Source organism: Myotis davidii, unplaced genomic scaffold (genome assembly GCF_000327345.1).
Source record: "Myotis davidii unplaced genomic scaffold, ASM32734v1 scaffold137, whole genome shotgun sequence".
Lineage (NCBI taxonomy): Eukaryota > Metazoa > Chordata > Mammalia > Chiroptera > Vespertilionidae > Myotis > Myotis davidii.
In genome coordinates, this window is record NW_006288719.1 from 1467946 (window position 1) to 1480601 (window position 12656).

The 12656-nt window shown below is 40.3% G+C and overlaps 1 protein-coding gene across 1 annotated transcript in view; it reads right to left on the reverse strand.

The window, feature by feature from the left end:
• Nucleotides 1-12656, reverse strand: part of DDX10 (DEAD-box helicase 10) — a gene marked incomplete at its 5' end in the record, with an annotated part of 248991 nt that overhangs the window by 194890 nt on the left and 41445 nt on the right. The window contains 2 exons of the mRNA XM_006760820.2: nt 922-1009; nt 2164-2265. Coding sequence (XP_006760883.1) covers nt 922-1009; nt 2164-2265 — 190 coding nt within the window. The remainder of the gene's footprint in view (nt 1-921; nt 1010-2163; nt 2266-12656) is intronic.

Genomic DNA, 12656 nt, shown 5'->3' on the forward strand with positions numbered 1-12656 from the left:
CAGCAACTGGTTGACCGATTATAATGGTCACTTAGGCTTTTATATACAGAGACTAGAGGCCCAGTGCCTGGGGGAGGGGCTGCTGGTGGTTGGTGGGCTGGCCCCGCCCCTGATTGGGGTGGGGGAACTGATCGAGGGCGTATCCAACTGGGGGAAGGGGCTGAGGGGGGTTGGCAGACCAGACTCGTCTTCTGATCAAATTCCTGGTGGAGGAGACAATTTGCCCATCGGCCTTTTATTATATAGGATTTTAATGCTGATAATTGCAGATATCCCCCTCACACCCCTTTATTCACCTCAACCTATCCCCATACCCCCTCTCTTGGCCTTTACCAAACTATTGTCTGTGTCCATGGGGTATGCATATATGTTCTTTAGCTAATCCCTTCACCTTCTTTATTCAGCCCACCCTCCCCACCCCCAACTCAGGCACTGGACAGTCTGTTCCATGTACCCATGCTCTGGTTCTATTTTGTTTGTCAGTTTATTTTATTGATTAGATTCCACACATTAGTGAGATCATATAATATTTACCTTTCTTTGACTGGCTAATTTTTGCTTAGCATAATACTCTCCAGGTCCATCCATGCTGTCACAAAGGGTAAGAGATCCTTCTTTTTTACAGCTGCACAGTACTCCATTGCATAAATGTACCATAACTTTTTTAGCCACACATGTGCTGATGGGAACCTGGGCTGTTTCCAGATCTTGGCTATAGTAAATAATGCTGCTATAAACATAAGGATGAGTATATTCCTTCTGATTAGTGTTTTGGGATTAAGAGTAAGCTAATCTTATCTGAATATTACACTACTTAAATATCTGAAGCATGCAACCAGAAGGATCAGAAAATGATGAAATTTAACTTTATGATATATATGCTCCATTCCAATGAAGGTATCAGATTCAGAAATGACTTACCCTTTGAGCTCTTTCTTTTAAATCTTGATCTTGAGCTAAAAATGATTCCAATTTTTTCTGGACATCAATAAGTTTTTCTGGATTGATTCTTTATAACAAAAACATAAAGGTTAAACTAAGACATCTCAATTTTGGAAATTAAAAATAGTACACAACATTTTCCTGTTTTCCTCAGTAGTTTTAAATTTATAACATTATTTCTCATTTATGAGCCAGATTAGATTGAAATTACTAGACAGAAATTTGACTCTCCTGCATATTAATAATGCAGGAAAAAGAAATGAAAGATTAAAGATCTCTAAACATCCCATGCTGAGTAAGTGAAAGACACTAAGGTTACTAGTACAATGAGCATTGCTAACTTAATTCTATAAAGTTAGAGAGTAGCCTTTTATGGGAGATGATGGATCATCACTGAAATGGAATAAACGAAACTTAATGTCATTTGTGTATTTCCATTTTCAGTCAAATATCATAAAACTAACTTCAAATAAACAAGTCAACAAAGGATATTATCATTTTCCTTATATGGATATTAGGCACAATATAAAATAATTGTTACTTAACTCTGCCCAGGTAGGCTACAGGAATAAATGAAATTCTTATAAGAGTATGAGTTTCACAAAAGAAATCCCACTTGATTTCTTGATTTTTAGACTGAATCACTTTGTTCCTGCAAGTCTGAGATGGTGACAGATGGTAGTAGATGAGGTGGTTTTACTTAGTTTGTTTTTTAATTATAGAAAATTTCAAAATACACACAGGTAGACAACTTTTACTCAGATTCAACAATTACCAAATCAGCCAATCTTATTTCATCTAACCTCCTTCCCACTCTTGCCCCCAATTAAACAACCTTCCCAATTGTTTTCCTTCAAATAAATGCTAAGGTGTTTCCAGGACTCCAATACAAGTGAGCTTCTGTTCAGTTCTGCTAACACTGAATATAAGTATCTTCAATGATAGGGAAATAGAATCCTCTGAAATAGACAAACAACCTTAAAAAATGGCATCCAAGAGACTTAATCCTTTCAACCATCAATGTCTCCTGAAGCTAACAAGTTCTATTTTTCATCTTATTTTCTCCACTAACAGTCTTCTGTAAAAGTTAAAAATAAAGAAGTCACAAACCAAACAGCAGAATAGATTAGGAGGAGGAGGAAACTGGGCACACATAAGTAAGCATAATAATGTCATGCCTTCGTTACCCTGACAATCCCATCATCACACCAGGTGTCTTACTTGATTTCCTTCACAGGCACTTTCCTCTGGAGGAGCTGCTGCACCATCCCTTTCTCTTCTGAGGGCAGCAAAATTAGTAAAGCTTCCCCATCCTCTTTATACCTAAACAAAAAAAACAAAATCTCTTGCACATCGATGCAGTCTGCATTTTATATTTTAACAATTTGATGAATAGATAATATGGAAGCAAGTTCACCTAATCTATATATATCAAAGCCTAGCGACCGACTAGCAGAACGAACAGAATGACTGGTTGACCAGTCACTATGACACACACTGACCACCAGGGGGCAGACAATCAACGCAGGAGCTGCCCCTGGTGGTCAGTGTGCTCCCACAGTAGGAGTGCCGCTTGGCTGACCAGAATAAGTGGCTGCTCCCACAGCAGGAGCAGCCGCTAGCAGGCCCAGGGTGAGGCCGAGTCTCTGCACCTATCAAATACCTTAGACCCGTGGTCGGCAAACTGCAGCTCGCGAGCCACATGCGGCTCTTTGGCCCCTTAGGGATCATCCTGGTCAGTGGGCTAAGCCTTAAGAGTACCCTAATTAAGTTAATAACAATGTACCTACCTATATAGTTTAAGTTTAAAAAATTGGCTCTCAAAAGAAATTTCCATCGTTGTACTGTTGATATTTGACTCTGTTGACTGATGCATTTGCCGACCACTGCCTTAGACAATCCAGACTCTGGCCTGCCCCCACCAGCTGATGCAGGCCCTCTAAGGTGTATTCTAGAAAGAGCATAGGCGGATGGCAAGTGGGAACATGACTGTGGACCCCCCAGGGAGGCTGTCCTGATGGCTGAGGATCCTGGAGCATGGCTGCCCTGAACATCCCCGATGGTGTCCCTGACCTGGCATCACACATCAAGGACATTCATCAAGTGGCTTTGGGGTGCAAAGCTTTCCACCAGGTTTCTCCAGGACACAGAACACGCCGTTACCCAAGACATTACCCTGAAATATCAGTTCAGTCTAATTTCCTCATTCCGCAGCCGCTCAGAGGACAGGTCCACAGCTGCTTGGCTGACCAGGATGAGCAGTGCTCCAAGGGCGGGCCAACCCCCACAGGCTATGTCCCCCAAACCAGTGCACAGATGTGTGCACCAGGCCTTTAGTCTATTCTATATAATAAAAGGCTAATATGCAAATCGACCGATTGGTGGAACAACCAGTCGCTGTGACGCGCACTGACCACCAGGGAGCAGACGTTCAATGCAGGAGCTGCCTCCTGATAGTCAGTGAGCTCCCACAGGGGGAGCACTGCTTAGCCAGAAGCCAGACTCATGGCTGGTGAGCGCAGCTGCAGTAGTGGGAGCCTCTCCCACCTCTGTGTCAGCATTAAGGATGTCTGACTGCCAGCTTAAGCAGGCAGTTGGACAACCCCCGAGGGCTCCTGGACTGTGAGAGGGCGCAGGCCGGGCTGTGGGACCCACCTGAGTGTGCAAACTTTGTGCACCAGGCCTCTAGTATATATATAAAAGCCTAAGTGACTGAATGACCGAACAATCAGTTGACCAATCCCTATGACATGCACTGACCACCAGGGGGCAGACGTTCAATGCAGGAGCTGCCCCCTGGTGGTCAGGGCGCTCCCACAGTAGGAGCATCGCTCAGCTGACCATTGAGTACCAGACGCTGGGCTCATGGCTGGAAAGTGCAGCTGTGACATCCTGAGCCTCTCCCGCCTCCGCGGCAGCGCACTACCAAGTGGTGGCAGAGGCGGCAGGTGCAGTGGGGCCAGGATGAGCAGGAGCGGCACAGTGCCTGGCCCAGGCTCAGGCTCCTCCCTGGCCACCTGCTGCTTCGCACACTACTACATCCCTCGGGGGATGTCGGACTGCCCCAAGGGGTCCTGGATTGTGACAGGGCACAGGCCAGGCTGAGGGACCCTGCCGGTGCACGATTCTGTGCACAGGGCCTCTAGTTAGTAAATATTAGGAATATCATTTTTTAAAATAATTACTGTTTAAAGTATTACAAATATCCCCTCCCCCCCCCACCTCATTGACACCCTCGTCAGCCCCTGCCCCTCACCCCAAGCCTTCACCAACCTATTGTCTGTGTCCATTGGTTATGCATATATGCATACAAGGTCTTTGGTTGATTATCTCCCACCCACCCAACTTCCACCACCTTCCTTCTGAGATTCTGCACTCTGTCCCATGCTTCCATGTCTCTGAATCCACTCCATTCATCAGTTTATTTTGTTACTTAGATTCCACATGAGTGCAATCATGTGATACCTGTCTTTCTCTGAATGACTTATTTCACTTAGCATGATACTCTCTAGGTCTCTCCATGCTGTCATGAAGTATAAGAGATCTTTTTACTGCTGCATAGTATTCCATGGTATAAATGTACCACGGCTTTTTTATCCACTCATCTACTGATGGGCACTTACTTGGGCTGTTTCCAGATCTTAGCTATTGTAAATCGTGCTGATATGAACATAGGGGTATATATATGTATGTATGTATGTGTGTGTGTGTGTGTGTGTATATATATATATATGTATTTCTTAGAATATATTCCTAGAAGTGGGATCACTGAGGCAAAATTTAAACATATTTAAATTTTTTAGGACACTCCATACAGTTTTCCACAGTGGCTACACCAACCTGCATTCCCACCAGCAGTGCACAAGGGTTTCCTTTTCTCCACATCGTCGCCAGCACTTGTCATTTGTTGATTTGTTGATGGTAGCCATTCTGACAGGTGTGAGGTGATACCTCATTGTCGTTTTAATTTGCATCTCTCTGATGATCAGTGACTTTGAGTATTTTTTCATGTCTCATGGCCATCTGTATGTCCACTTTGGAGAAGTATCTATTTAGGTCCTTCACCCATTTTTTAATTGAATGTTTGTCTTCCTTTTGTTAAGCTGTATGAGATCCCTATATATTTTGGATATGTATAGGTAAACATATTGCTATGAGAGATGCCTGAGATTTTGCTGCCTATGGCTTCTTCTAGGATTTTCATGGTTTCCTGACTTACATTTAAGTCTTTTATCCATTTTGAGTTTATTCTGGTGTATGGTGTAAGTTGAGGAATACCATTTTTTTTTAATTTCTGTGACACCAAAAATACTGGGACTCTGAATACCTTTTTCAAATTTTCCTCACTAGCTAGAATTCTTAGTGACTTTGTGGCTATACTACAACAGAAGATCTAGATACTAAGAAACAAATCAATTAAAAAGATTTTTTTTTAATCCTCACTCAAGGATATGTTTGGAGGGAGGGATGGGAGGGAAAAAGGGAATGAGAGAAAAAAGGAGGGAGGAAGGGAGGGAGGGAGATCAGTTGGCTCCCATTAATGTCCCAACTGGGGATTGAACCCAAAATCTCTCATGGGACAATGCTCAACCAACTGTGCCACCTGACCGGGGTTAAAAAGAATTTCTTAAATAGCTCTATACCTATAGCAAGGGGACAATTTCTCATTTAAGCCACTAGAATGTTGTAATAAAATTAGTCATTTAATAAACATGGAACTCAGTACATTAAGGAAATCTAATCAACTTCCTAGGAATTTGGCTACTTAGAAATGTATCTCTACCCAGTGAAAACCTTGCCTCCAATTCATGTACTTCTTCTTCTCCTTTACCTAGTAATAATATCTTATTTCGTGCTGTACCATAATGAATTTCTGCATAAACTGGCCAAAAGGCACCCACAGTTACTTAAGCTTCTTGTACTACTTGACTACAGATTTCGCTGATACTTTAGTGTCAGCTATTACATACAAGCAGTAAGGCAGAATGCAATTGGGTATTTATGGAAATTTTTTAAAGACCCAAAAGAAAAAGTAATCGCAAAGCATTCCCTTCAGGTTTTCTTCCATAAAATAAGAAGGCAAGTTTTTACAGTTAACCAAATAAACAATTTACTGAGAAACTGTGGCAGGAATAAACTGAAGAACACAAAGAAATAGAAGATGAATATCCCTATCTTCAGTGATATAACAATCCAGTTAACTAGAAAACACACACACACACACGCACACACGCACACAAAATTTAAAAAGCCCCAAAATGGTAAATGAGTGTCAAAGAACTACCACAGGCAATGAATGCCATGAACTCAGAAGTGAAAATAGACCAGTCAGGGTTAGCCAGAGAAAAACAGAAGCATAGCAGATGCACTCTGAGGTGGGCCCTGAGAACAGAAAGAAAAAGCTTAGGAATCCCGAAGAGGGAGAATTGCATGAACAAAGGAACAGAAACTGGAAAATATGAAGCAAACTTAAAGAGAAATTCAAGCAAAGCCAGTACATGTAAGTAAATAGCAGGAAAGGTTGCTAGGAAGATACATTAGAGTCTGGTTTGGTTTGGGAGAATTCTTGGATGCCTCTGTAGAGAGAGACTGAATACCATCGTATGTAAACAGAACTTTATCACTGAACACTGGAGGGAAAACTGACTTTGTTGACTTATTATTCTGTAATACAAAGACTGAAGGGAAATTTTACATCAAATGTTGACTTCAAAACTCCACTTCAACACATAAGGTGAAACCCCAGTGTAATACCTTTACAGAAGTATGTGCGAGTATATCTTTACGTGTACACAGACACATAGAAAAGTATGAAATAAATCAAAACTGTTAAAAGTTTTAAGTTAACTGATAAAATTTTTTTAAATTAGGGGCTACTGTATGCCAGGCATTGAAACAGAGTGGCAAAACAGACATAGTGCTGGCCGTCACAGAACTAAAAGACCACCACAGACATTAAAACCAGTGAGTTTGAGTGGTATGAGTGCCACAGCAGACATACAGGAAGCCATGACAATTTATAATGGAAAGCTCTATTGAATGTAGTGTAGGAGTCAAGAAAACCTACCTATGGAAATGACTCCATAAGCTGAGACCTAAAGAACAAATAGAAATTAATCAAATATTTTGGAGAGTCAATTTTCCAGGGGCAAAAGGCAGCAGTTGAGAGAGTCAAGTTTTATCTTCTTCATGCTTATTTGCTTTTTCTAGGTTTTCTAATTGCATGAGTATTAAACAGAAAGAAAAAATTAAGGGTGAACATCAAGGTTTACAGTTATGAGTATGCAAAAACAGTTTATTCTTATATTATTATGTATTAATTATTGTATTACTTTTCATACAAACAACTGTAAATGTGCTTTTGCCCCACTCTGTTTTTACGCCTTTCACTAAGTATATTTCATAACTGAAAATCTAGTACCAAATACCTTCCTCATTGTATTTTAATATAGACTAGTATGACCCAAATGTTTCATCCTCATTTCCTATGAAGAAATATGAATTTAAAGCATCTCCCTTCATAGTGTTGGACTAAACTAACTCTGAAGGCAGAAATTATTACTGTATGAAGTAGTGAGGTAACAGCATGAGCAGAAACAATATCTAAGCAACATCACAACTTCTGAGACTACAAGATTTCATCAGGGACCTGGATAAGGGTCAAAAAGGACAGAGATCAGTTAATACTGACCACTATATAGTATACTTACTAAAATGCCCTCAAGGCAACTAGACTGGGGGTGAAGTCAATAAAAAAGCTTATTTTGTGTGGCCCAAAGAACAATCAAGAAGAAGGGAGATTAGTGGGTTGAGGATAAACAACCCTTTAACATTCTATAATCAAATGCAGAGATGGAGAGAAAAATCAATAAGCCCACGACTCTATATAGGGTCAAACTATAGCCAAGGATAAAGAGAAAGATCTAGAACATCAAAAAGTCAACTACTAAAGGTCTCTGATCTTTAGGCTGACTCATAAACAAGAAGAATAATCTAATTATCTACATCTATCATATCTACCCATTCATGCTCCCAAGAAGAATCTGGGAGAATGAGTTATGACTAAAGTCACAAGAGGGCCATATCCAAACCTTTCAAAACTATAGCTAACAGGAAAAAAATGTATATATATGTATGAGGCTACACAAGGTTAAAACAGACCACAACACTGAAATTTAGAAGGAAAAGATTCCCAAAGGAAAATGGGGAAAAATGTCTAAAGCTGGACCCCATAAGGCAAGCATCTAATAAAGATCACCAGAGCCAAACCGGTTTGGCTCAGTGGATAGAGCGTCGGCCTGCAGGCTCAAGGGTCCCAGGTTCGATTCCGGTCAAGGGCATGTACCTTGGTTGCGGGCACATCCCCAGGGGGAGGTGTGCAGGAGGCAGCTGGTCGGTGTTTCTCTCTCATCGATGTTTCTAACTCTCTATCCCTCTCCCTTCCTCTCTGTAAAAAATCAATAAAATATATTAATAAAAAAAAAAGATCACTATCTTACATTACACAACTATTTCCGGAAGCAATGGAAAGCACAAATTATCTCCCACACATCAACACCCAAAAATTTCCAGTAAGCTTCTTATTTCAAAAATAAGAAGGCATAAGCACATTTCACTTTTTTTATGCTTACAAGAATAGTTTATTTACCCATGAGCTAGCTTTTAGATTTCAAAAGCAATATCCAAAGCCCAAGGCTAAGTATATATAAAAAGAGAAATAAGTGTTCTTCATAAGAACTACATTTTAAAACTCCATATATTAAGACAAATTATTTTAAGAGACATTCTAGGCACCATATAAAAAGCCCAGAATCTGAACCAACAAAAATCTCATTTTCACCATCAGTATTAATGGCATGCTACATTTATAGAACTCTTTAGAATTTACAGAGCTTCATTTTACATTAATTTGCCAAACTTAAAAGCAAGCAAACAATGAAAGAAACAAAAAATAAAGTTCCTGAAATGACAAGGGGAGTGTTGGGGTAGCACACTAGTCACTACATTTCAGAGACCTATAATTTCCAATTCATTGCTTTTTCAACTCTACCAGAATTCCCTCCAGAAAGAAGGATCTTCAATAGATTGATCACGATTTTCTGCTATCAGGAAACTACCTCTAGAGCACACTAGTATTTCTAGCCATAATAGGAGATCCAGACCTACTGAATCCCAATGGTAATTCTTCCATTTGAAATAATGGCAATAGTTTGCCTTCTAGCCAAGAACTATTAATCCTCAATTGCTCCAATTTAGATTCCCCACCACACACTCCGTTCCAGTTGAGTCTGTAAATACCCTTTGATTTTAGTCATCCATACCTTTACTGATATGAGCATGATCTGGCAGAGTTCACAACCACCTAGCCACCCTCACTTCTCCAAGCTTGGTTCTCTAGGTGACTAATCATAAAATATTATATTTAGAGTAATTTCATTTTTATACTTTTTTTAAAAATGCACAAACATATATAAAAAATTTTCTAGGTGGTAGGGTTTGGGTGTTTTATTGTCTTGCCATAGTCTAGGATTGGTATAATGAATAAGCATTACTTTTATAATAAAACAAGTGATTAAAACCAAGTAAAAAACTGTATATGCTTTTAATAGTCTACATTTTTGTATCACTCTTACCTCATTAACACATCCTAGTTCTACCAATATTAGCATATTTCCTTATTCTGACCATTACCTTTTTTTTTTTAAGATATATCAGTAACACATCATTATATTTTATTTGCAACATACTGGTACTGCTGGGGTCCAGCCCCAGCGGGTCCAGGGGTCCCCAAAGGTGTGGACGGAGTAGGCGAAAAAGGAATGACATGGAGACAGCGTTCAGTTGATCAGCAGCCTAGCCAGGATCTCCAGCCAAGTTCTGGTTAGGATTTCCAGCCAGGTTCTGTGTCCATGTTCTCTTGCTAGGTTCCCCAGGTTCTCCAGCCAGGTTCTGTAGCCATGTTCCCTCACTAGGTTCTCCAGCCAGGTTCTCTCACTAGGTTCTGTGTCTAGGTTCTGTCCTGACCATTACCTTTGAAGACATGTATGAATTTGCCTTCTGCACCTAACATATACATCATTTATACCTAAAATCTGGCCACTAAATATTTGGTGCATGAACAAATGTAAATGAACCACTAGGAGTTACTTTAGTACAGCGATTTTCAACCATCATGACGCAAGAATTTTTAAAACATGCAATCCCTATTTACTCAAGGGCACTGATATCTTTTCCCTCAGATTGTCAAATAAAAAAATGACAACAGCCAACACAACAATAGCTGTTTGGTGTGAATGAATCAAAATTGTACCTATTTTTTGCTCAGATCAGGAAAAATATATATTTTTTTGGTATCCCACAGAATTTTAGTAATTAGTTTCTGTGTACCATGAGATAAGAATTGCTGTATTTAGTAGAAAAAATACTGGATTTGGGGTTCAAAGAACTAATTTCAAATCCCTATTGTACTATTTATAAACCCTGGATAATGAGTCATTTTATCACTGTACATCACTTTTTTAAAAAATATATTTTTTAATGATTTCAGAGAGGAAGGGAGAGGGAGAGGGAGATAGAAACATCCATGATGAGAGAGAATCATGGACTGGCTGCCTCCTGCACACCCCATACTTGGGATCAAGCCCACAACCCAGGCATGTGTCCCGACCAGGAATCCAACGATGACCGCCTGGTTCCTAGGTCAACGCTCAACCACTGAGCCACACTGGCCGGGCATTTTTATCACATTTTTTTATTTATAAATTACACAATTTGAATGAGATGATCTAGGTCCTTTCAAGAGCTAAAATTCTATTCCTGCAACTACTAATATACTAATCACTGTTCTCAATACAAGTCTGATCAAGAGTTAGAGAAATGGAGACAACTGTTGGTCACACTCTGCTATTCCACAGCTCTTCTCTTTTTCCGCCTCCCTCTACCTCCCATTCTCCCTATGCCCCGGCCTTACCTGTGGCAACCAGCCCCAACAGTTCCTGCCACTGTGGGAGAACAGTGCAGCCAGTCATGCAGACAGCGAGCCATAGGCATCAGAGTCCAACTGTTCTGTTACTCCTGCTCAACATGGTACAAAGGAGAGCTTAGTCCCAGAAAAAAGGGGTATCTCTGACTCAGAATATCTAAAGACTAGATTTAAAAAAGAAAAAGACAGGGAAATACCCTGGGAAAAATAAGTCATCTGCAGCTGAAGATCATGGAAACATGAACAAGTATACCACAATAGGCTCAACAATTTGACAAATGAAGTTCACCGTCAAATAACTGGAAAGAAACCAAGCTGATTGATGTGTATTGCATAGAAAGCATCTAAAAAAATAAATAAGAACAAAGACTTATGGCATTCACAGGATAAATGTAGAAATCATTAAATACTATCAACTATCTCCAGAAGAAAATTTCTAAGACTGCTTTTAATAGATTTAGAGGGAAGAAAAAAGAAAACCCATTTTAAAGCAGTAGTGATACCACCTAAAATTATACTTCCAGGAAACTGAGTTAGCTACAATTATCTGCATTTTACAGGAGCAGAAACTGGGGCTTAAAGAAATTAATAACTTTTCCAAGGGTATGCAGCCATCCAATGACACAGAGCCAAACCCAAGTTTCTTGACTTTTAAGGAGAGTGTTTGATCAACTATGCAATATGTGTCTCTCATAGTCCAAATAAAGAAGGAAAAAATGCATATATTTTAGTACATGATCACAAATTGTAGCAAATTAAAGCTATCTACCTTCCTTCTCCAAGGACCTGGCTTTCATGAAGTCTAGAAGCCCTGAATGAGAGGAGTAACCACTAAAGTTCATTAAGTAAAAACAGCTGCTCTGGGCACACAAAAAGAATGTGAGCTGTGTCAGAAAGACCCCAGTATAATGCCAACCCTGGTGCTTCCTGAAGAGCTTGGAGACATTTAACCTCCTAATCTCTGAGGAACAGTTCCCTAATAAGATCTCTTTCATAAGGCTATCATAAAGGCTAAATGAGTCCATTCCTTTATTCACGCAAATATTTATTGAGTATGAGGAAGTGGCTAAGCTATAATCCAAGCATTCCCCGTGTGGCTCCAGGAGAAGGAAGTCTCCCTAGCTTCAAAAAACCCTATATAATAAAAGAGACCCATGCAAATTGACCATCCTTTCGCTACGCTCACCAGCCAATCAGAGTGAATATGCAAATTAACCCAACAAAGATGGCAGGTTAATTTGCATACACAGGCGCCATGTGGCAAGCAGAAGCGGGAGAGCCGGCAGCTTGGGGGGATGTGGCTCTCTTGGTTGCTCCCTCGGTCGCTCCCTTGGGGAGAATGTGGCTCCCTCGGTTGCCAGGCGGAGAGCAGAGCTCTGAGGAAGAGTTCCCTAATAAGATCTCTTTCTTAAGGCTATCATAAAGGCTAAATGAGTCCATTCCTTTATTCACTCAAATATTTATTGAGTATGAGGAAGTGGCTAAACTATAATCCAAGCATTCCCCGTGTGGATCCAGGAGAAGGGAAGTCTCCCTAGCTTCAAAAAACCCTATATAATAAAAGAGAAACATGTAAATTGACCATCCTTTTGCTACGCTCACCAGCCAATCAGGGTGAATATGCAAAGTAACACAACAAAGATGATCGGTTGATTTGCATACATAGGCGCCAGGCAGAGAGCAGAAGTGGGAGAGCTGGCAGCTTGGGGGGACATGGCTTCCTCAGTTGCTC